The sequence below is a fragment of the Hemitrygon akajei genome, chromosome 10 (assembly GCF_048418815.1).
Source record: "Hemitrygon akajei chromosome 10, sHemAka1.3, whole genome shotgun sequence".
Lineage (NCBI taxonomy): Eukaryota > Metazoa > Chordata > Chondrichthyes > Myliobatiformes > Dasyatidae > Hemitrygon > Hemitrygon akajei.
Window position 1 is genome coordinate 133,992,767 of NC_133133.1, and position 26,439 is coordinate 134,019,205.

At 38.7% G+C, this 26,439-nt stretch overlaps 1 protein-coding gene across 2 annotated transcripts in view; it reads left to right on the forward strand.

The window, feature by feature from the left end:
• The window catches only part of pnpla8 (patatin-like phospholipase domain containing 8), a 100,471-nt gene extending 77,529 nt beyond the window's left edge, over positions 1-22,942 (forward strand). For both annotated transcript variants that reach the window (XM_073059005.1, XM_073059007.1), the window contains exons 8-10: positions 1,687-1,881; positions 14,527-14,722; positions 22,075-22,942. In XM_073059005.1, the coding sequence (XP_072915106.1) occupies positions 1,687-1,881; positions 14,527-14,722; positions 22,075-22,349 (666 nt within the window). In that variant the 3' untranslated portion in view covers positions 22,350-22,942. The remainder of the gene's footprint in view (positions 1-1,686; positions 1,882-14,526; positions 14,723-22,074) is intronic.
• The last annotated feature ends 3,497 nt before the right edge of the window (positions 22,943-26,439 follow it).

Consider the following 26,439-nt stretch of genomic DNA (forward strand, 5'->3'; position numbering starts at 1 on the left):
GGGAACTTGAACAGACTACAAGTATACTGGGAACTTGAACAGTCTGTAAGTATACAGGGAAATATGTAATTGTACTGAGAGTACAAGTATATGATTCCTTGAAAGAGTTGTAGGTAAGACAAGATGGTGAACTTTCGGCATACTTCATCAGTCAAGACATTTGAGTATAGAAGGTGGGATGTTATGTTACAGTTGTACAAGATGTTGGTGAGGCTATATTTGGAAAACATGTTCAATTTTGGTCACCTTAGTATAGGAAGGATGTCATTAAGATGGAAAGAGTTCAGAGATTCAGGAAGTAGTTGTTGGGACTCAAGGGACTGAGTTATGGAAAGAGGTTGAGCTGGTTGGAACTTTTTTCATTGGAACATAAGAAAATGAAGGGCGACCTTACAGATGAGTATAAAATTGAGGGGCATGGATAAGGTGAATGCAGCCTTTTTCACAGGGTAGTGGAATCAAGAAATAGAGGGCATACGTTTAAAGTGAGACTGGTGAGATTTATACACATCTGAGAGGCCACTTTTTCCACCCAGAGTGGTCAGTATATGGAATGAGCTGCCAGAAGAAGTTGTCAAGGCAGGTATATTAATAGCATTTAAAAGGTACTTGGACAGGTACGTGGATAGGAAAGGTTTAGATGGATATGGGCTTGATAGCTAGCTTAGCCGGAAGTCTTCTTTGGGTTTGGCTAGCTGCGCTGAAAGGCCTGTTTTCCATGCCTTGTGGCTTTGTAGAAGGTACACATCATTTCCCAAACTACCTATCCACCTAATCTACCAGGCAGTAACCTATTTTGTCTAGAGTAGTTTGTCAAGAACTGCTCAGAAATTTTAGAACCTGATTGAGATAACAAGTCATCCATGATCCTAAGTGATTACCAAAAATAAGACAAAAGTTTCTTGTTTGCTGCTTTACTCATATGAAAATGCATTACCAAGTATTTAACCTAAGTGACACATGAATCTACCTTGTTCTGAAATCCACACAACTTTGCCCATTGCTGTTGAGGCTGAAGCGTAGTCAAGCACCCAGTAGAGTGCTGGCTGTGAATACCTGTTCCGCCATTTCATCAGACCTGAGAAATACACACAAGCTCATTAAGGTGCAGGAAGAGCTTGTTAAGTGATTTAATTAAGTTTGATTACATATTTTATGTGTGACTATATGATTAGCCCCTTAAGTTTAAATGAAAACTAATTTTGGCTGTTCTGAAATTATTTTTAAATATTTAAAAATTGGAAGACATTCACAATTTGCAGTTTGAGTGGCAGCTGGTGAGCCTGTGGATGTGACCTCACTGACTTGTCAGAGCAGCCAGTCTCTGTTGCAGGGAGAGGTGCTGCACTGCCATGAGCTGGAAATGGCCTCTCAGTGGGAGACTGCAAGCATCTGACAGATAGTGGAAGACCTGTCTTGGTATTTCTGGATCACTTGTCAGCTCTTTCTCATGTTGGAGGTCATTGTGTTTTTCCAAAATTTTATTTCCAAAAATTTGTTGATAGTAGCATTGTGTCTGAATCTGATGTTGAACTACTCCTAAAAATGTATGATGAAATAAGTCACTAAAAAAATTGATCAGCAGATTACTGCCTTGTCTACCAGTATGCTGCAGTTAGCATACTGAATTATTAAAAATAGATGAATACTTTATATTTTTTAATAATGAAAGTGTTTACTTTGCAGGTAGCAGCAGTGAGCACTATAGTGAACAAAGGGATACCATTGAAAGCATTTGTCTTCAGGAACTATAATCACCTGCCTGGTGTAAGATCACACTATATGGGTGGGTGTCAGTTTAAACTTTGGCAAGCAATCCGAGCATCTTCAGCTGCACCCGGCTATTTCCAAGAATATGCTATTGGCAGTGACCTTCATCAGGTATGGCTTTTTGCTAAATTCTCAGGTCTTGATTTTTCAGTTTCAGCCAATTCTTATTTTTAAAATGGGAGGGAAATAAAGCTGAGGTCAAGCTGTAAAGTCCATTTATTTTCCCTCCAATCAACCTTTGTGCCAGTAAAAAATGTCAGTTGTGCAGTTTTACCTTGACATTAACAAGTGTGATTTTCAAGTGCTCACATAGATTATTGATCAACTCTGCCATTTATTTGTGGAATGCACATTTGAAAGGTTAGAAGTACAAGTGGAACTGAGGCAAAAGAGAGAATTATTGTTGATTACATGAAAGAAAATTAAGATTTTCCTTAAGTAGTAATAAATGTGAGCTGCAGACACCTAGTGGAGATAATGGACTGTCTTCATACAATGCTTTCAACAATTATATGCTTCAAAACTTCATTTTCACTGCAATATTCAAGATGATTGTTAATACATTAACTCTTCATAGTTCCTAACTTGTTGAAGTAGAGAAATTGTTTCATTTGCATTCCTGGTTATTTCTGGTATATCGAAGCCTGAATGCTTGAAACCGCAGTGATCAAAATTGTCTTAGTGCTTATTTCTCAACAACTATCAGTGACAAACATCACTTCTTTTTGAGCACAAACACACGTGACTGATGCTTTTTAAAAAACTGTTCGCTCTGAGTATGGTGTAGTGTCTAAGGACCACACGGCACGCAACTGACGCTAGTTGGAAACTGTTTGCCAGCAAGCATCTTGTCCCAGTTAAGTGGCATAGTGTCCAAAGTAAACAAAGAGAATCCTGTCTATTTTCTTAATTAGTTATTATCCTTTAAGAGTTGTCCCAAATAAGCGGCTGCCCCGATAAACCAGTTGCCCAATTAACCAGAATCCACTATATTAATGTGTTCAAGCAGAAGTTAAATAAGCTTTTGATGAAAAAGGATATGATAGAAGAATGGTATGGATAAAGCCAAATGGCCTGTTTCATTCTATATAATTAAGTTAGAGTTGCAAGAAAAAGTTTGTGAACCCTTTGCAATTCCCTGGTTTTCTGTATTTACTCATAAAATGTGTTCTGATCTTCATCTAGGTCACAATAATAGACAACCACAATCTGCTTAAACTAATAACACACAGACAATTGTACTTTTCATGTCTTTATTGAACACTTCGTTTAATCATTTACAGTCTAGGCTGGAAAAAGTATGTGAACAACAGTAGCAACAGTACTAAATTTCCTTCATTTGTAGACAATTTCTCTTACTGTGGACTGATGAACACTCAGGTCTTTAGAAATGCTTCTGTGGCTTTTTCCAGCTTCATGCATCTCTACAATTCTTCTTCTAACGTCCTGTGAGAGCTGTTTTGATCGAGGCATGGTGCTCATAAACAGATCTTTCTTGAGAAGAACAGGCTCTGTCAGTAATCTGACTGTGTGTGTTTTTTTATAGGGCAGGGCACCTCTACAACCCACACCTCCAATCTCAACTCATTGATTGGAATATCTGACTCCAAATAGCCTTGTAGAAGGCATTATCCCAGAGGTTCACATACTTTTTTGAATCTAGACTGTGATTGTTCAAATTGTGTACTCAGTATTGACAAGAAGTACAATTGTTTGTATGTTATTAGTTTAGGCAGATTGTGTTTATCTATTATTGTGACTTGGATGAAGATCAGGCCAATTTTATGAGTAATGTAGAAAACCAGGGGATTGCAAAGGATTTACGAACTTTTTCTTGCAACTGTACATGCGCTGTGCCTTCAAATGCATTCCTTAATATTGTATATCACATTGGGCCCATGGTCACCCTGGGATACATAAATAAAGGACAGGGCTCTTGGCCTCGTGCTATTTGCTAATTTCTGTCACAATAGTGTGAAACATCAGTGCTGGGGTCAACATCTCAGAGGATCTATCCTAGGCCTACCACATTGATGCAAACGTAATGAAGGTTCACCAATGGCCATACTTCATTCAGTGTTTAAGGAGATTTGGTTTGTCATCAAAGATTAGCAAATTTCTACATAGGTACCATGGAGAGCATTGTGACTGATTGTACATATCTCCTTCTGGTATGGAATTGCCAATGCATAGGGTTGAAAGAGGCTTCTGAAAGTCTTCAACTTAGTCAGCTTCATCACAGGCACAGGCCACTCTACCATAAAGGATATCTTCAAAGGCGGTGCCTCAAGAAGGTGACATCCCTCATTAAGGACTCTTGCCACCAGGGGTATGCCTTCTCATTATTACCATCAGGAAAGAGGTACAGGAGCTTGAAGACCACTCTCAATGTTTTAGGAACAAGTTATTCCTCTCTGCTGTTTAAAAATCAGATTTCCGAATGATCCATGAACAACACCTTGCTGTTCTTATTTTGTATTTTATTTACTTTGATTGCAACTTATAGTAATTTGTTACGCCTACACTACCACAAAACAACAAATTTCAAGACTTATGTCTGTGACAATAATCCTGATTCTGAACATGGTCAAATGCCTGTCGATATTAACCTTTAAGCCACCTTTTGCTAGAATAAGATTTGCCTAGCTTTCAAATCATTGGTTTTGCCATGTCTGGCAGAAAGATTTAGTTAGAGTTGAATAGTTACCAATACCATACTGGTTAAGATGATCACAAAGTAGAAAAAGTTGTTATTCCGGTTCCTGCAATGAGTTGAATTTTCTGATCACAACTTGGGGATGTGTTGATTTGCTCCATGGCGTCATCTCTTTATAATATTGGAACTCTTCCCTTCTCCATTGCTGGTATTTCGGACTTCCCCACTTCATCCGTTCCACCATTTCCATAACTCATCCAGTATCTGTGCCTGGAATTTTTGTCCCAAAACTTCTAGGCCTCTATTGCTTGAAGACTACATGGAACTTGCCATGATATCTCCTCTTCTGACTTTATAGCAATTTTGCCATGTGGAATTTTGTTATCTTGCTAACAAAGTATTTGAAGTTTTAGCATTTTAGACTTCAGTCAGGTCATCTTTGTCAAATTTCAGGTCACTCTTCCTTGTGAAAATTCAACTTAAGACAGTCAGCTTTGGATTTAACTTTGCGCACTTCATTTTTAGCGTTCCAACACTAACTGTGGAGGCGTATGAATGAACATGAGCAACTTGAGGAACATACTAAACAGGCATAAGTTGGTACCTTAAAGAATGAAAGGAAACAGCAAATAAAATATCACTGGCCAGAATTTTCCATTAAGTAATCTTCTAACTTGGCCCTTTTTACACTGTTGTATTAACTAACTTCTCATCAAAACCTCAGAAGTAAATGGCAGAAAGTTATGGTACTTTGGTAAATTGGTTTAGTATTGTCACGTGTACATTGGAAAGCTTGTCTTGTATATCATTTATGCACATCAATTCATTATAATGGTGTATTGAGGTAGTACAAAGGAAAACCATAACAATGCAAGATAAAGTGTTACAGTTACAAGTGCTCTGCAGGTAGACATTAAGGTGTAAAGTAATAAAATGGTAGATTCTGAGGTCAAGAGCCAATTCTTATTGTACCAAGGAACTGTTCAGTACACTTAAAATGGCCCTACTGGTAGTATCTGATTCCAAGCTTTTGTATCTTCTGCTCGAAGAATGTCTGCTGAGAGTAGGGTTTTGACTATGTGACGACTTTACTGAGGCAGCGAAAAGTGTAGACAGAGTCCATGGAGGGGAGGCTGGTTTCTTGGTGTGCTGAGCCATGTCCACAACTGTACAATTTCTTATAGTCATGAGCTAAATAGTTGCCACACCAAGTCATGATACATCCAGATAGGATGCTTTCTGTGGTGTATTGATGAAAATTGGCCAGGGTCAGAGGGGACATGCAAATTTTCTTTAGCCTCCTGAGGAAGTAGAGGAGCTGGCGAGCTTTCTTGATTGTAAGAAGACGGGCTACCGATGTCGTTCACTCCTTGAAGAAACTTGAAGCTCTCAACTCTCTCGACCCAGCACTGTTGAATTAGACTGGATCATGTGCACTGCCATTCTTTCTGAAATTAATGACTAGCTCTGTTGTTTTGCTTAGCATTACTTGAGACTTCATATTCAATTGGATAAGTATACAGCAGTAGTTAATGGCTGTTTAAGTTATTAATTGCAAACTGGCTATGATGAATCAAGCTTAGCCAATATGCTTCTCCTTTCAGTTTGATTGTAGTTGTAAACTTCTTAAAAATGAGTGGAAAAGTTGTGATGTTAAATATTATGAACTTTTTGTTTCTTTTGTTAAATATGTATTCACACAAATCCCAATCAAATGATATTGTAAGAGTAATTACAAATACTTTCATAAAACTATATCCTATTTTAAACTTTTGAATTCAGCATCAAGGACAAAACAAAAGTAGATTAGAACTGCTTAGAATTCCAGCTCTCTTGTACTGTTCCAGGTCGTTGATGGATGCTTTGTGGATTTTTACAATTGTTGTTGCAAAATGGTTACCATGGATTTAGCTAACTAATTTTCTTAGTATCTCAGGCAGTTCCACTATAATTTAGTCTTGTCATACTGTTCATGGTCTTCATTCGTGAAAAACGGTGGCTCCTAAGCCACAAAAAATAAAATAAACATAATTATATTTTCTTAAAAGCGAATCATTGCAGGAGTTTCTTTCTGAAATTGCTGTCGTCATCATTTCAGTGACTTCATTCTTTACTAAACTACAAATTGATTAGCAGAACTATCATTGATTGACTAAATATCAAATTGAGTCATTAATCAAACATGCAGAATTGCTGTGCCGCAAACTAACTGTACGTTTGCATGTGAATGTGCTGCTTAGCTCAGACACACAGAATCCAAAGGCTGTGCTTTATTTTTACTCCAATGATTGGTTAATTTGATAGAGTTGTAAACCCCAACCATTCCTTGTTCTTGGCAGTCACATTTCAAGGTTATTCCTCTGTTGCCTCCCTCCCTCCCTTCCATTGAGTTGCTGTGTTTAGCCCGATTCTCACTTGGAATTCGTAGAATCATTGGAGGTTTATAACACAGCTCTCTGTGCCAATACCAAATTAATCCCACACTGTGCACCTGCACTTTTTAGTTCAAGTGTATATCAATTGTGTTTTAAAACGGATGAGGGTTCCTGCCTCTGCTACCCTTTTGAAAACTGAGCTTGAAGTCTTTATCGTGTTTGGGGAGAACATATTCTCCTAATCTCTAATCCATCTACCAACTGCTTTAAATCAAGTTTTGACCTCTTTTCTAAGGGAAATTGTTCTTTCCTATTTGGTCTGTGGAGGCATCTCATAATTTTATACACTTAAATTGAGTCTTCCTTCGATCTTTATTCCAAGGAAAACAAGCCTGCTGATAAAATCATTTCTCACAATTGTAGTATTCCTCTACTGGCAACATCATTTCAATCTCCTCTGTACACAATCTAGTATAATTTCATCTCTCTGTATTGTGATCAAGCTGTATGCTGTGGTCTAACCAGTATTGAATGCAGTTATACACTAATCATTCTGCTCCTTCATTCTGTGCCTCAGTTAATAAAATAAAGCAATACATCTGTCCCTGTAATCATTTTACTGACGTTCTGCTGCCTTAAACTTTGGACATACAAACAAAATGACCAGGTTTATTTGTGGTCACTGCACCTACTAATCATTATAATTGAAAGGCGGTAGTACTGCAAACAGGTAAGTTTAAAAGGAAAAGGTAGAATGACTGAAGTTTCACAAAGAAATATTCCTCCAATAGAAAACACATCCTTGCAGCATTCCCCTTGTCAAACTCCCTAAGAATCTTGTCTTTCAACAATTTTATTTGTCACTCTTCTAAACACTGGAGATTTAAGGCCAAATCATTCAATCTTTCTTACTAAAACAGCACCAACATCCCAGTAATCAATCTAGTGAGCTTTCCAATTGCTGCTTCCAAAGCAAACCCACCCTTCCTTAAACAAGACTATAAGACATGGGAGCAGAATTAGGCTCTTCAGCCCGTTGAGTCTGCTCTGCCATTTGATCATTGCTGATTTTCCTAATGGACAGAAATATTGGATAACAAAAAAATGTTTTACAAAGATCAATTGGCTGATCCAAGCAGATTTAAATATTTAACTATCTTTTTTAAACAAATATATTTTATTTGTTGATTCTGCAATATAATTCTTTAAATAGTTTGATTTACTCTGGGCAATTGCATCAACAACATTTCAATTTTTCCCACAATTGCAGGAGTATTCTTCTTTATTCCATGGGCGTTACTTTTTAATTAGCAGATTTCCCTTTATTAGTTTAAAGGTCTTAGAAAGTTCATTAAAAATTGACCTACAAATGCATCAGTGGGAAACCTGTTCAGTTGTCAAAGTCCACACTGAAGCAAGATGACCTTGGAAATTTCAGTTCCAGGTCGAACTTCTCTAAGGCAAAACTAACCTTTGAGAAATATCTTTTGCAATTACAGTACTGTGCAAAAGTCTTTGGCACATATATATTGCTAGGGTGCCTAAGACTTTTGCACAGTACCATATTTATCAACATGGAGTGGAGACTGAGTTTGTAAATCTGGTGGGAGCAAAGGATGTTGGGAATGGTGAGGATGGAGTACCACAGAGGAGTATTGGAACAGGTGGCAGAGGAATGCCAGGGCATGGGGGGCGGTGGGGGGGGGGGGGTGGAGTAATGACGTGGGTGCAGACAGACCCAGCCCTGAAACAGGCAAAGTCATTTGATTCCAAACAATTAGTTATTACAGAATGTCTCTGTGGTTCTTCACACTCCCTCCCCTCTTCCTTCCCCTTTTCCTGTAGAGACCCATATCAGAATTAGGTTTATTGTCACTCACATGTGTCAATTTTTTTTTGTTGGCAGCAGTACAGTACATAAAATTAGTGAATACAGTCGGCCCTCCTTATCCGTGAGAAATTGATTCTGGGACACCTCACGGATACCAAAATTCACGGGTGCTCAAGTCTCTTATTCAACCTGTCTCAATGCAGTGAATCTTAGGACCCAGCGGAACCCCAGACCTTATTTAACCTGTCTCAGTGCACTGGACATTAGGACCCGGTGTCAGAGCTCTGAATCCGCAGTGTTTCTGTTCACGAAAATAATCACAATCGCGATTGAAAATAGAGTGGAAATAATAAAGCGATCGGAAATAGGTGAAATGCCATTGGAAAAGTGTTATGCTGCGTTGGTCAACGATCAGAACAATTTTAAAGGATAAATTGAGAAAGGCTGTGCCCCGATGAAAGCTACAATTATTACTGAGCAACGCAGTGGTTTAGTTATTGGGTTTTGGGGTTTTGGGTTTTTGATCCTCCACATCAACTCGGCATGGTGGAGAGCACACTCGGGAGCGGTCTGTCACTGGATCGAATTGGAGCCCGTCGCTAAACCATACGTTCTTAAGTGTTTTATATGCATAGAAAGGTAAATTATATACTAAGACAAACGTTTGACTAACTGACGCTAAATAATATCGGGTGTACCTGTTCCAACTTACTTAGTAAGAGAACTTCTGGTTTTTTTTCGATCCCAATCCACGATAACCCACGCACATCCTGCCATATACTTTAAATCATCTCTAGATTGCTTATAATACCTAATACAATGTAAATGCTTTGTAAAATAGTTGTTATACTGCATTGTTTAGGGAATAATGACAAGAAAAAAAGTCTGTACATGGTCGAACAACAAGTGCTGGAAGAGCACTTCCATGTTTTTGCAATTCACGCATGCGGAATTCGCGGATAAAGAGGGCAGACTGTACCTATTTTATATATATATATACACACACACACACACACACACAACTATACATTTAAAGAATTTAAGTTTAAAGAAATGTGCAATAATGCCAACTGTGGTCTCAACCACATAATGTAAAACTTTCTATTTTTGTAATACAATAAAATCCAATATCCCATCTGTCTTTCTGTTATACATGTATGCCACATAAAATAGCAGACAAAATTAATCTGTAGTTAACCGAGTACATTCATTTGTAGAAACTGTCAACAAGAACAGGAATACTAACCATGTTTGTAATATCAGCCATAACTTCAGGCAGATGTTTTCCATTCCTGCTGTGGTATATTGATGATTTTATCCATGCTTCTAAATTGGTACAGAATAAAGGGAAGCACAAAGAGAATGTAGATGTTTTAATACACAACACAATTGAAAGCCTATCTGGATCTATTTTCATTCTTAGTTGTTGAATATAAACTCCCTGTAAAATAACTGCAGTCTCCTTTTCAGTTAGCTAATCCATCTGGATTAAAAGCAAAATGTACAGTAATTTTGCTTCATTTAGTGACATGGTAGCATCTGAAAAGGAAGGAATGTTTTTAATTTAGGGATGAAAGTAGATCCTTTCCCTTTACAGACATCTACGGGCCTCTACTACTTTTAAGTGTGGTTTCCTGGATTATTTTGTTATTCTTGTTATTGTAGTTTAGAATGCTTTTTAATACAAAACCAGGTTAATAGTATAGTGTAAAGAGGTATAGCAATTGGGAATGCATAACAGACAGATCAAAGATGCTGTTTATGCAGTGATCTTGCAAATTCATCATCTTCTTTTACACACTGTAAGTTAGTTATTGGTAGCTTGGTCAGTAGAGATTTCAATTTCTGTACTTGGAAAAAGGAAGTATGATGAAAAAATAAATTTGTTGGGATAATTCTGTTCTTTTTTTTACAATATTAGTTCCCATATGTTTCAAATTGAGTTTATTATACAAATGTAAACAATAGTTCCCATGCTGTATTGCGAACAACATTATTTTGGGGATAATCTGTCAAGCATTTTGTACTTTGAAGTATGTCAGATCATCCATTCTCAGCTTCCATGGAGTGAATGCATAATGTTGGAACCTTGAAGTTATTTTTTTTGGAGCCATTAATCATTCCATGTTACAGTTCATTTGCTAGATCAATGGGTACTTTGTAATCCAGGTAACATTGAATGAAGTCTTGCAGACAATTTACAGGGTGCTTTGTACTCTCTCTTTACCTTGAATCGTACTTTTTATCTGAATGCTAGTTAATTGGCATGCAAACCATATACACAAGGTGTAAATATGATCTGCCGAGTCTACTTCTGCATGTACCCCAGAGCTGTAATAAAACCCCATATTGATTATTAATTTATCCTTTGAGTTATTTATTTGTGCAGCTGCATCAGTGCATTATAAATGGCCCTTGTTATGGTTAAAGAAATATTGTTATTTTCTGTTGCATTAGAACTTTATTTGAAGTACAATCCTATTAATCATTTGGCATTGCAACAAATTTTCAAATGTTGGAGCCCTTTGGCTGTGAATTTCAAAATAGTAGTATTTTGGATTCAGTTATTAAGTTTTCATGTGCACAGGTACACGCAAACACCCTGCATGTTAGAATGAAACCAATGCAGACTAACTACTCCAAAAAATGATCATTTACAGCCCAAAAGAAGTTGTATAAAAATAGATACAAAGTAAATTTGACTCTTGTGAATTATAAACCATAATATGATTCAGTGTTCGATAATCAGAACATCATGTAAACAATCTATCAAAGAGGTCTCTATGGTTGACTCCCCATTCTGACAGTGCATTATGTGCAGGCAGAGGGATGCAGCTAAACACATTTCTTATTGGGTATGTTCCTATTGCTAACTTTGCCAGTTTAACTGTTGTGCCACCCGCTTGCTTACTGTTCTGCTATACTGGGTCGTAAGGTTATTTTGTCTGGAAATATTCTGGTCATGCAGTCTGTGTGTGCAAGGCTGTAGACATAGCGGGTCCAAGGATGAGCTTATGCCTTCATCAATGTATGAAGAAATACAACAAAATGGAAAATATTTAAACGATTTAGCAGGAACTTTTTGTTACATTCATGTTTAATAACGCTTTTAAAAGACCAGAAAATTCATGAGTTTCTCCTCAGTTAGAGAAATCATTGATGAGGATCTGTTTAAGATCTTTTCTTTCCCAAGGTATTGGGTATATTGGTTAGGAAAATTATGAAAATGAAAGCAATTTGGTTTCTTTTAAATGATTAAGCCTAACATGGAACTTAACTTGTTTTACATTTGATTTTTAAAAAAAAGTAAAATATAGCAACTGAATAAAAAGAAGTATAAAGAGATTAAATATATCAGCAACCAACTGTTTGCTTGAGTTGCTTACTAGTGATTGCTAAAGCCTTTTGTGAAATATGGAGATTCATGATTATGTTTTGTGGGGGTCATTTTAAAAAGGAAGCAAGGAAACTTGATCACAGATATTGTATAGCTGATATTTTAATTTTGTTTCAATCTAGGCAAGTAGAAGAATATTTGGTTTTGGATATCTGTACTTCATATTTGATGAGGAAAGATAAAATCTGATATTTCATGTTGACAGAGATTTGCATCATTTAGTGGACATTGAGCGACATTTCACTAGTGCCAGAGACAAGGGTCTGCAGATGCTGGAATCGTGCAATAAACAATCTGCTGGAGGAACTCAGTGAAATCAACAGGAGTGATGCAGAGTTGTGACCCAAACTGTCAATAATTCCCTTTCCTCCCACAGATATTGCTCGACCCACTAGGTTCCCCCAGCAGATTGTTTGTTGCTGTTGAATAGTCTTTGATTCCTCACCACAAAATCAATTTCCCAGGTACTGTATCCATCCATTATTGTATTGGTTCCTGAGGCTAAATCAGACCAGTTGTAGTTTTGATTTCCTGGCAACAGTTCATCCACTCCTTCACTTAGATCTATAAAATAGGCTTTTCCCCGCCACCACCTCTGCCCCACCTTTCCCCTCACTTCCACTGAAAGCATTTCATTTTTTCCCCATTTAGATACAACAGTTCAATTTCTCTTCTGCTAGCTTTGTCTTTTCTACCTTTTGTTAATGGAGTTCATTTGAAACTTGGTTTTCAGGAAGTAACTATGGAATTAAATAGGTTGATAAAAGAAGCTGTTCCCATGTCTGAGGAACACAGATTTAGAATCTTTGGCAAGCAGTCCAAGGGAAGGCAATCCAATGAAATGCATTCATTTCAAGATTATAATACTGATGCTTTTTGAGGCATTGGTCAGACTGCACAGAGTATTGTGACCAGTTTTGGGCCCCTTATCTAAGAAAAGATGTGCTGACATTGGAGAGGATCTAGAGCAGGTTAATGCGAATGATTGAAGGAATGAAAGGGGTAATGTATGAGGAGCATTTGATAGCTCTGAGCCTGTACTCACTGGAGTTTAGAAGAATGAGGGGAAATCACATTGAAAAGTATCGAATATTCAAAGACCTAGATGGAGTGGACGTAGAGAGGATATTTCCTAGAGTGGGGGAGTCCAGGACAAGAAGGCACAGCCTCACAATAGAGGGATGTCTATTTAGAGCAGAGATAAGGAGAAATTTCTTTGGCTTCTTCTTTAGGTGGTGAATCTGTGGAAATTTTTTCCATAGATGACTGTGGAGGCCGGGTCATTAGATATATTTAAAGTGGAGATTGGTAGGTTCTTAATTAATAAAGGGTGAAAGGTCTCAGGGAGAAGGCAGGAGAATAGTTTTGAGAGGGATAATATATCAGCCATGATGGGGTGGCAAAGCTGACCTGATGAGCAAAAGGGCCTAATTCTGCTCCTATCTATTATGATCTTATGGAGACATCATAAAAATTTCTTTACACCGTAAGTGATAATAATTCAATTGCTGAAGGGATGGTGCGTATGAAATGAATCAGCACTTTCAGAATGTGCAAAGCTATGGGAAAAGTGTGAGATAATTGGACAGATAGGATCCCTTTACAAGTAACGAGCTTCAAATCAGTGGGTCAAATAGCTGTCTTCTATATCTCAAGAACTTTTGTGATTTGATTGCACATATTCTGACACAGGACAAATCCTAGTTACCCATCACCTTTGAAGATTTCTTAGCTACATTAGATTCTGGTCCACCAATGCCTCAGTTTTAAAATTCTAGTTGTTGTTTTCAAATTCTTCTGTCATCTCTGCTTCACTATGTCTGTCACCTCCTCAGACATTGTGATATCATGAGATCTCTGAGTTGCAATAATTCTCGTCTATAGGATTTATTTACAAGATTACAAGAGCTACATAAATCAAGTCATTGTATTATCTATGCACCTTAATCAAATACAATTGTAATACAAAATCATTCTGAAAAAGTTTTGATGCAGTGTCCTGATGAAGGATCTCAGCCAGAAATGTTGACTGTTTATTCCTCTCCAGCATCTGCAGAAACTTTTGTTTATGATGCAGTGCCCTTAGAGTGTTTCAAAACAGATCATTATGTATTCCATCTATTAACATTCCAGATGGTATTTACAATCTGAGATTGGCATTTACATTCTGTATTATCTCATTTATTGGAGTTTCTATTTTGCTGCTTCAGTCCTAATGTACCATGGACATCTTTGTGGTGTCTTTTTGGTATCAATTCAATAAATAAGATCAGATGTAGTTTAAATTCTGGTCTTAAAGTTTTCAGTTGTTGGAGAAGTATTTTAAAACATTCAATTCAGATAACTGGAAAAAAAGAAAGGAAGGCAAGACACTTTTGAAAGGGAAGTGTTTCCTTTGAATTTGTAATATCAGGAAAAAGAAACTAATAAATATTCAGTGTTATGTGTAGTTATTTGTGTGTCATTATAAATAATTTTCACGTTTTCCCTCCATTAGGATGGCGGTTTGCTCGTTAACAATCCTTGTGCACTGGCCATACATGAGTGTAAATGCCTTTGGCCAAACACACCCATTCAGTGTGTGATCTCTCTTGGAACTGGTCGTTTTGAAACACTGGGGAAAAGCAATGTGACTTACACCAGTCTCAAAACAAAACTGACTAATGTAATAAGCAGTGCCACAGACACAGAAGGTGAGTGACGATAAGTAAGACTGATATAAAAGATAATTTCAAATAATTTCACTAGTGAATTAACTTGGCTAACAGTGAGTTCTGAAACTCTGAACTTGTGCAATCATGATGTATAAATGAATGCATTTTAAAACGGTTTAAAATGAAATTTAAAAATGTAATTATTTCAACAAATAACCATATAACAATTACAGCATGGAAACAGGCCATCTCAGCCCTTCTAGTCCGTGCCGAACACTTACTCTCACCTAGTCCCACTGACCCGCACTCAGCCCATAACCCTCCATTCCTTTCCAGTCCATATACCTATCCAATTTTACTGTAAATGACAATACCAAACCTGCCTCTACCACTTCTACTGGAAGCTCGTTCCACACAGCTACCACTCTCTGAGTAAAGAAATTCCCCTTCGTGTTACCCTTAAACTTTTGCCCCCTAACTCTCAACTCATGTCCTCTTGTTTGAATCTCCCCTACTCTCAATGGAAAAAGCCTATCCACATCAACTCTATCTATCCCCCTCATAATTTTAAATACCTCTATCAAGTCCACCCCAACCTTCTACACTCCAAAGAATAAAGACCTAACTTGTTCAATCTTTCCCTGTAACTTAGGTGCTGAAACCCAGGTAACATTCTAGTAAATCTTCTCTGTACTCTCTCTATTTTGTTGACATCTTTCCTATAATTCAGTGACCAGAACTGTACACAATACTCCAAATTCAGCCTTACCAATGCCTTGTACAATTTTAACATTACATCCCAACTCCTATTCTCAATGCTCTGATTTATAAAGGCCAACATACCAAAAGCTTTCTTCACCACCCTATCCACATGAGATTCCACCTTCAGGGAACTATGCACCATTATTCCTAGATCACTCTGTTCTACTGCATTCTTCAATGCCCTACCATTTAACATGTATGTCCAATTTGGATTAGTCCTACCAAAACGTAGCACCTCACATTTATCAGCATTAAACCCCATCTGCCATCATTCAGCCCACTCTTCTAACTGGCTTAAATCTCTCTGCAAACTTTGAAAACCTACTTCATTATCCATAACACCACCTACCTTAGTATCATCTGCATACTTACTAATCCAATTTACTACCCCATCATCCAGATCATTAATGTATATGACAAACAACATTGGACCCAGTACAGATCCCTGAGGCACACCACTAGTCACCGACCTCCAACCTGACATACAGTTATCCACCACTACTCTCTGGCATCTCCCATCCAGCCACTGCTGAATCCATTTTACTACTTCAATATTAATACCTAACGATTGAACCTTCCTAACTAACCTTCCGTGCGGAACCTTGTCAAAGGCCTTACTGAAGTCCATATAGACAACATCCACTGCTTTACCCTCATCAACTTTCCTCATAACCTCTTCAAAAAATTCAATAAGATTTGTCAAACATGACCTTCCATGCACAAATCCATGTTGACTGTTCCTAATCAGACCCTGTCTATCCAGATAATTATATATACCATCTCTAAGAATACTTTCCATTAATTTACCCACCAGTGACGTCAAACTGACAGGCCTATAATTGCTAGGTTTACTCTTAGAACCCTTTTTAAACAATGGAACCACATGAGCAATGCGCCAATCCTCCGGCACCATCCCCGTTTCTAATAACATTTGAAATATTTCTGTCAGAGCCCCTGCTATTTCTACACTAACCTCCCTCAAGGTCCTAGGGAATATCCTGTCAGGACCCGGAGATTTATCCACTTTTATATTCCTTAAAAGCACTAGTACTTCCTCCTCTTTAATCATCATAGTTTCCATAACTTCCCTACTTGTTTCCCTTACCTTACACAATTCAATATCCTTCTCCTTAGTGAATACCGAAGAAAAGAAATTGGTCAAAATCTCCCCCATCTCTTTCAGCTCCACACATAGCTGTCCACTCTGATTCTCTAAGGGACCAATTTTATCCCTCACTTTCCTTTTGCTATTAATATAACTGTAGAAACCCTTCGGATTTATTTTCACCTTACTTGCCAAAGCAACCTCTTACCTTCTTTTAGCTTTTCTAATTTCTTTCTTAAGATTCTTCTTACATTCTTTATATTCCTCAAGCACCTCATTTACTCCATGCTGCCTATATTTATTGTAGATATCTTTATTTTTCCGAACCAAGTTTCCAATATCCCTTGAAAACCATGGCTCTCTCAAACTTTTAACCTTTCCTTTCAACCTAACAGGAACATAAAGATTCTGTACCCTCAAAATTTCATCTTTAAATGACCGCCATTTCTCTATTACATTCTTCCCATAAAACAAAGTGTCCCTATCCACTCCTTCTAAATCCTTTCGCATCTCCTCAAAGTTAGCCTTTCTCCAATCAAAAATCTCAACCCTGGATCCAGTCCTATCCTTCTCCATAATTATATTGAAACTAATGGCATTGTGATCACTGGACCCAAAGTGCTCCCCAACACATACCTCCGTTACCTGACCTATTTCATTCCCTAACAGAAGATCCAACACTGCCCCTTCTCTAGTTGGTTCTCTGTGTATTGCTGCAAAAAACTATCCTGCACACATTTTACAAACTCCAAGCCATCCATCCCTTTTTACAGTATGGGCTTCCCAGTCTACGTGTGGAAAATTAAAATCTCCCACAATCACAACCCTGTGCTTACTACAAATATCTGCTATCTCCTTGCAAATTTGCTCCTCCAATTCTCACTCCCCATTAGGTGGTCTATAATACACCCTTATAAGTGTTACTACACCTTTCCCATTCCTCAATTCCACCCAAATAGCCTCCCTAAACGAGCCCTCTAATCTATCCTGCCAGAGCACCGCTATAATATTTTCTCTGACAAGCAATGTAACACCTCACCCTCTTGTCCCTTGGATTCTATCACACCTGAAGCAACAAAATCCAGGAATATTTAGTTGCCAATCACACCCCTCCTGCAACCATGTTTCACTAATAGCTACAACATCATATTTCCATGTATCAATCCATGCTCTAAGCTCATCCACCTTTCTTACAATGCTCCTAGCATTAAAATAAATGCATTTAAGAAATTCTCCACATCTTCCTCTCTGTTTATCTCTAACAGTACAAAGAACTTTACTGTCTTCTTTTTCTTCCTTCTCCCATACATCTGTTCCTACACTCTGGTTCCCCTCCCCCCTCATATCTAGTTTAAATCCACTGGAGCCTCTCCAGCAAACCTACCTGCAAAAATATTTGTCCCCCTCCAGTTCAGATGTAAACCGTCCCGCCTTCCCTGGGAAACTGCCCAATTATCTACAAATCTGAAGCCCTCCCTCCTGCACCATGTCTTCAGCCACGTGTTGATCTGCACTATCTTACTATTTCTAAACCCACCTGCACGTGGCACTGGTAGCAATCCTGAGGTCCTGTCCTTTAACTTGGCACCTAGCTCCCTAAACTCACCTTTCAGGACCTCCTCACTCTTCCTACCCATGTCATTGGTCCCTACATGGACTACGACATCCGGCTGCTCACCCTCCCTCTTGAGAATACTGAGAACTCGATCCGAGATATTGTGGACCCTGGCACCAGGGAGGCAACAGACCATCCAGGATTCTCGATCTCTTCCACAGAACCTCCTATCTGTCCCCCTAACTATTGAATCCCTTATCACTACTGCTCTCCTCTTTTCCCTCCTTCCCTTCTGAGCTGAGGGTCCAGTCTCGGTGCCAGAGATGCAACCGCTGCAACTTGTCCCTGGTAGGTCGTCCCCACCAACAGTATCCAAAACGGTATACTTATTGTTGATGGGAACGGCCACAGGGGTGCTCTGCTCTTCCTGTCTATTCCCCTTCCCTCTCCTGACAATCACCCAACTACCTATCTCCTGACTCTAGGGGTGACTATCTCCCTAAAACTCCTGTCTATTTCTGCCTCTGCTTCCCGAATGATCCGAAGTTCATCCAGCTCCAGCTCCAGTTCCAGTTCCCTAACACGGTTTGTCAGGAGCTGCAGCTGGATGCACCTTTTGTAGGTGTAATCATCAGGGACAGCTGTGCTCGCCCTGACTTCCCACATCCTGCAAATGGAGCACTCAACTGCCCTAACTGCTGCCTCCATTACCTACTCCTAAGCTAATTAGATTAATTAAAGAAGCTTACCCAGCCTTACCTCACCTGGAGTGAAGCTCGTACTCAGCCTCTCCTGGCTTTTAAAATTCCCCAGCTGATCTCAAGAGGCTGACTTTCATGTGCCTGCGCAGTCTAGCTTCTTTGCCGCGATCAGTTAAAAAAAAAACAGCTTCTCTCCAAGCTTCTTCTACTTCTTCCCTCTCCGCCTCTTGCTGCGATTTAAATAACACAAAAAAATATAAGCATGTATTTTCTGGATGAAAATATTTCATTACCATTATGTCAATTCTAAATATTGGCAAGCTTTTGAAGCAATAATTTGCATTCAGAATATGTTTAAAGGCCTTTAGTTATTTCAATACTTTGAATCCTTTTATTTACAGGATCCATCCTTTGTTCATTGAATTATTCTTGAGTTAGAAAAATGATACAGTATACCAAATCTTTTAAAGAGTTGTTCACATTTTTTTTACATGTATTTTTCTTTAAACACGGTCCTGTGAATCTCACAAGCCACTGTGCCACACAGGAAGTTTAAAGTCAATGCCCTTGAATTATGTCAGAGTTTCTATTCATTAAGCTATTGTGATTCTCTAGGATTGTCCATTAGCAAGGTCATCATCATCTTTTTGTGCTGTGTCGTATGTCATGGGTGATCTCGGTCTCCATGACTATGACTATTCTTGACAGAGTTTTTCTACAGAACTGGTTTGCCATCACTGCCTTCTGGGCAGTGTCTTTACAAGATGAGTGACCCCTGCCATTATCAACACTCTTCAAAGATTGTCTGCCTGGAGCTGTGGTTGCATAATCAGCTGCTCATACAGTCATCCGTCACCTTCTCCCATGGCTTCACGTGACCATGAGCGGAGGACTAAGCAGGAATTACACTTACAGGCTAGCAGAGGGAAGGAGCACCTTACCCCTCCTTTTACCTTGTCATCCAATTAACAAGGTATCACTGCTAAACAAATAGTAATTTCTGAACCTGCAGTTCTAAAACAAAATCTCAAAAAAAGCAGGTCATTTGGAAATAGCATCTCAGACAGGCATGGGATAAATAACCTTCAAAGACCATTACCTTAAGGCAATGCCTACCTTCATTTTTTTTTCTTTTACATTGTATCTGGAAACTACCTTATCTTTTTCCAAGGCCACTGTTATCTAATAGGTTGCCAAAAATGGTAGCATTCTTTCAAAATATCCAGAATTATTAAATGTTAACAAACTTTTTTTAAGATTACACTTATAGTAATTAACTGGCTGGCAAGTTTTTTTAATCTCTGGAATTTCATTGTGAATGGGTCTCACTGGATGTATAAAAAACATCAGACACTTTCCATTTTTTTCTTCAAACTTTCCTTGGGTTAAATATAATAGAATCTCATGTGCACCAGAAACTGAATAAATAATGATAAAATAATGGATTTGACACAGTATTGATAACTGACTGCTAAAGTGGGAGAAATGTCAAATGCTTGCAGACATTAACAAGATTGAGAACAGTACTACAAATTGCTGTTCACTGCTGCTTTGATTTTCATGATCACAAAAGATTCAATTTTCCAATGGTTTTCTTTCACTGGTCTTTTTTTTAAATAATACCGTCATTTAGCAACCACAATCTTCCTGTTTAATTCAGTTAAAACCATGCCTTGTTATACTTCATCAAAGTCTCAGTGATCTATCTAAAATGAATTTAATATGTGTGCACTACAGATAAGAATATTTTTTCCATGTGAATAGTTTTATTGACAAGTAAGTGTTTCCACAATAATACAGTAATGAGGAAAATAATTTATAATTTAATTTGCAGTTCACTTTGAATTAATGAATATAGGATTCAAGATCTGATTATTCAGCTTGCAGCAAGACTAATCCATTAACGTGTCCTGCCCATTGAATGAGTGCTGCACTTATCTCATCATGCAGTGCATATTCAGAATTACACATTGACCTTTGTTACAAGTCAAACCAGAATATACCTGTAATGATGCATTTGATATCTGCTGTGACACTTTACCTATCACTGCTAGTTCATATTTTTGTCCATGGATAGTTAGGTGCCTGGAGCTTACAGGTTGGATACCAATGGCTGGCTCCATTTAAATTTTACTTAAAACTTGCCCTATTCCTCTTAAGCTGTGAAGGGGCACATTTAGATCATTGTAGCTGGTGGTGATGCTGAGATTACTCATTAGTGCAGTTTACTATTTATAGACCCAGAGAGGCTCTTTTGTTTGTGTTTCTGTATTGAAGCAATATTAAACTTTTGTTTGATATGGTGGAGCTTCTCATCTCTCATAATAAAAGTCTGATGAATTATTTTCAACCATTGGCTCTGCAAGTTGATGCTGAATATTGGAGGCAGTTCAGGTTGATTCTCAGAATTAAAGCATGTATACAGCAAGGCTGAGCACGCTAGGCATCTATTCATTGGGATTAAGAAAAATGAGAAGGAACTGGATCAAAAATGAAAGGCTAGCATTTTGAAACATATTGCTGCCTGTAGTAGAGATGTTGGTAGCACAGTAGGCTCCTGAACTAGTGGCAAATGGATTCCTTTTGTCATTTATATCTGCAAAATTATTTGAATTCAATAAGACAGATAGAGTGAAAGGTTCTAACAATGGGAAGGGTAGTGTTAGTATCCCTGGCAGTTCTAACCTAGTTCCTGGTTGGAGGTAAAAATCAAAAACAAGATACCGCTAAGGGTTTCAAGTAGAGGAGTTGGGATGGGGCAATGGGCAATGTTTTAGGCCCTTGATGGTAGAGAGGATAAATTGTGGTCAAAAGATCATCACTTAAGACCTCAAAATTACTCATCATCTGGATGTAGAATCATAAACCCATTAATTAAAATGCTGTGCAACACGATACAGAGGTCTTCTTTAAATGTGATGAGGGCTATTGCGCAGGATGTTACACTGACAAATTATGCTGTAATTTGATGCTGAAATACAACAAAATATGGTTATCATCTGCCCTAGGTTTGAGTCAAGAACATCCATTATGACAAAGTAACATGCATGTAAATGTTCTGGAATCTGAGGAAATAAAAGATCGTGTGGCTCATTGAAGCCATATCTAGTGTCAGGCTTTGAAACCATGGTACTAACACTGAAAAGTGTAGACAGTAATACATCGCATATACCTAACTTTACTTTTCCATATGCCACATGATTCAATATTTTTGCCATTCTTCATTTCTGTGCAACTACTTTTTCTAAGATCTAAATGTTTATTTCAGAAGTGCATACCATGCTCGATGCTCTTCTTCCTCCTGATACCTATTTCCGTTTCAATCCTTTCATGAGTGAGGATATAGTGTTGGATGAAAACCGTAAGGAGAAGCTAAATCAGCTGCAAATGGATGGGACACGGTACCTCGAACGGAATGAACTCAAGCTCAAGAAGGCTGCCAAAATTCTTAGTCAGGAGAAGGACGTGCTTCAAAAAGTAACTGATTGGTTCAAATTAAAATCCGATATGTATGATGGCCTTCCTCTGACTTCCAAGTTGTAAATTAAAATTCTCATTTCTGGATTCCAGTTAGTGATAACATCAGTGTATTCCATCATACTGAAATTCAATCCATGCTTAAAACCTTAGTAGCAGTAAATAATTTGAGTTAATACTTGAATTAGCTCTACTTTTGTAACAACTAATGCTGTTTGTTCTGATTAAATGTCATTCATTCTCATCATGCTTGTAAAATGCTGATTTCTTTGTCATCAACTGATGTTCATGTGATGCTCAGTCTATTTTGTGGCTGCAGTGAGTCTATTCTGCTTTGGTTTGCATTAATTTTTCATTTTGTGCCATAAATATATTTATAGATGTGATAGACATAGTTTTAACAGTAATATGATCATGCTGGTGAAAGTGTATTTTGTTAATTTACTCTGAAAAATTGTACCACATAATTTTCAGCCCCTAGCACTTCACAATATTTCTGTGAAGAGTTTGAAAACCATATTAGTATAGGCACTTGAGCACAGTTTGTTGTTTAACAATTCAGTTACCCTGTTTACCGACACTATTGTAATATACTGTAAAAAATCAATTTCCTTGTGCATATCAATAAAATTTCTAGCTCAAAATGAGCATGTGATGTTTATGTGTGTTCTTAGTTGGTGTTTGGACTTCAGTGTTTTTCTCCCCCTCCCTTCTGGAGTCATTGATATTTTGCCATTGCTGTGTACCTTCAACCTAAATTTACATAGATAGATAGATAGATACTTTATTCATCCCCATGGGGAAATTCAACTTTTTTCCAATGTCCCATACACTTATTGTAGCAAAACTAATTACATACAATACTTAACTCAGTAAAAAATATGATATGCATCTAAATCACTATCTCAAAAAGCATTAATAATAGCTTTTTAAAAGTTCTTAAGTCCTGGCGGTTGAGTTGTAAAGCCTAATGGCATTGGGGAGTATTGACCTCTTCATCCTGTCTGAGGAGCATTGCATCGATAGTAACCTGTCACTGAAACTGCTTCTGTCTCTGGATGGTGCTATGTAGAGGATGTTCAGAGTTTTCCATAATTGACCGTAGCCTACTCAGCGCCCTTCGCTCAGCTACCGATGTTAAACTCTCCAGTACTTTGCCCAAGACAGAGCCCGCCTTCCTTACCAGCTTATTAAGACGTGAGGCGTCCCTCTTCTTAATGCTTCCTCCCCAACACGCCACCACAAAGAAGAGGGCGCTCTCCACAACTGACCTATAGAACATCTTCAGCATCTCACTACAGACATTGAATGACGCCACCCTTCTAAGTAAGTACAGTCGACTCTGTGCCTTCCTGCACAAGGCATCTGTGTTGGCAGTCCAGTCTAGCTTCTCGTCTAACTGTACTCCCAGATACTTGTAGGTCTTAACCTGCTCCACACATTCTCCATTAATGATCACTGGCTCCATATGAGGCCTAGATCTCCTAAAGTCCACCACCATCTCCTTGGTCTTGGTGATATTGAGACGCAAGTAGTTTGAGTTGCACCATATCACAAAGTCCTGTATCAGTTTCCTATACTCCTCCTCCTGTCCATTCCTGACAACCCCACTATGGCCGTGTCATCAGCGAACTTCTGCACATGGCAGGACTCCGAGTTATATTGGAAGTCTGATGTGTACAGGGTGAACAGGACCGGAGAGAGTACGGTTCCCTGCGGCGCTCCTGTGCTGCTGACCACCGTGTCAGACCTACAGTCTCCCAACCGCACATACTGAGGTCTATCTGTCAAGTAGTCCACTATCCAATCCACCATGTGAGAGTCTACTCCCATCTCCGTAAGTTTGTGCCTTAAGATCTTGGGCTGGATGATTCAATCTGCAGCTATTTATTCAGAAAGAGCATCACAATCTTCTTGTCTGGTCAATTTGCAGAATTTGTCTTCTGCCCTTTGCTTGTTTGTCTTTGTTTATGTGTAGTTCTTCATAAATTCTATTGTATTTCTTTATTTTCCTGTAAATGCCTGCAGGAAAATGAGTCTCACTGTAGTATATACAGGTGTCCCCTGTTTTTCGAACGCTCGCTGTTACGAAAGACCTACATTAGTTACCTGTTTTCACTAACACAAGGTGTTTTCACTGTTACGAACAAAGGCAGCGCGTGCCGAGCAGCCAAGCTCCTCCCCCGGAACTGCATTCTAGCCGACATTGCTTAAACACGTGTCTCTGAGCATCTGTGCTTTATGTCGATTTATTTTGTGCACCCGTTAGCAAGATAAGTTCTAAGGTATTGGAAAAGCCTAAAAGAGCGCGTAAGGGTGTTACACTTAGCGGAAAACTAGACATAATAAAGCGTTGTGATCGTGGTGAACGAAGTAAGGACATAGTGAGTTTCCCTAAGGGTTTGTGGAAGTTGACGAAGATGATTTTGAAGAGGTTTTGGCATCCCATGACCAAAAACTGACAGATGAAGAGGAAAGGATAACAATTGAAGCCGAACGCAGTAGCGAACGGCCCGAAAGTGAAGTTGTTCAGGAACTGAACATGAATCAATTGTGTGAGATTTTTGCTGCGATTGAGAATGCTGCAATGATTGCAGAAAAGTATGACTTTAATTTTGAAAGGGTACGTAGGTTTAGGGCATATTTGCAGGATGGTTTGAGTGCTTACAAAGAACTGTATGATAGAAAAATGCGCGAGGCTAAGCAGTCGAGCATACTGTTGTTTTTCAAGCTTTCCACATCAGCCACAGCAGACAACAAAACTCAACCTTCGACATCAAGGCAGGCAGACATAGAAGAAGGTGACCTGCCTGCCCTGATGGAGACACACAATGATGAGATGACACCCCAGTCTCCCACCATCCCAACCTCCAATGACTCAGCCTAATGCACCATTATCAGTGTGCTCACTGTCTTCCTGATTCCAGTAAGTGACGTACATTATTTCTACTTTGTATAGGCTGTGTATTTTTATGTGTTATTTGGTATGATTTGGCAACTTCATGGCTTAAAGGTTACTGGAAAAGAGTGTTTCTGCCGAGAGCGCTTGTGCCGTGTGTTTCTGCTGAGAGCGCTTGCGCCGAGTGTATTTTAGGTTTTATGTGTTATTTGGCGTGATTTGGTAGGTTATTTTTTGGGTCTGCAAACGCTCACAAATTTTTCCCATATAAATGTAATTGCTTCTTTACAACATTCCGGCTTATGAACCATTTCATAGGAATGCTCTACCTTTGAATAGTGGGGGGAAACCTGTAGTGACATATACATATTTTGATAATAAACTTGACTTGACTTAGATGCATTGCATTGTCCACAGCTCTGTGTAGTGCCTGTGGGGGACTTCTGTTGGGCAAGATGGGACAAACAGTGCAGCTGCTCAGGGCTGTACCTTAGACAAGACCACAACACATAGGTGCAGAATTAGACCTTTCAGTCCAGTGAGTCTGCTTATGACTGATTGATTATCCTTCTCAACACCATTTTCTTGCCTTCTCCCCATAGCCTTTGTCATCCTTACTGGTCAAGAAGCTATCAACCTCTACTTTAAATATACCCAATGACTTGGCCTCCATAGCCATAAGTGGCAATGAATTCCACAGATTCACCACCCTCTAATGAAAGAATTTTTTCATTATGTTATGTACCCCTAGGGTTCATATTTTCTGTGGACTGTCACTTTAAAATGTCAGGAGAATGAGACTGGCTTTTGGACACTGTTTGAGCTGTTATTAAGAGAGAGAGAGAGAGACAGACAGACAGAAACTGTTCGGAAGATTGATGTTATGGTTTCTCTGAAAGTTGTTTACCTTTCCGCAAGGACACTTGCTTGCTTGTTGAAGCTCTTACAGAAAGAGCAGGGCAGAGCAGGTTGATGGACAGCTGGTGTTCAGCATGCTGAAATAAATACCAGGTCAGCAGCTGGACCCAGACACATATGGTTTTGGACACTGGATGTGTTTGTTGTACCCACAGGAAGGTGGGTTTTTGGACGATCGATTCGGGGAAATCGATCAGTGGCTCTCGCAGTGCAGAAAAGGTGTGATCGGTGGGGAGTTATTTGTGTGTCCAACCCTGGCCTGGGTTGATAACTCTACCACAGAAGAACAGTCACCTTGGTTATGGTCACAGTCGGTGACTTTAAAGGAAGAGAAGAGGG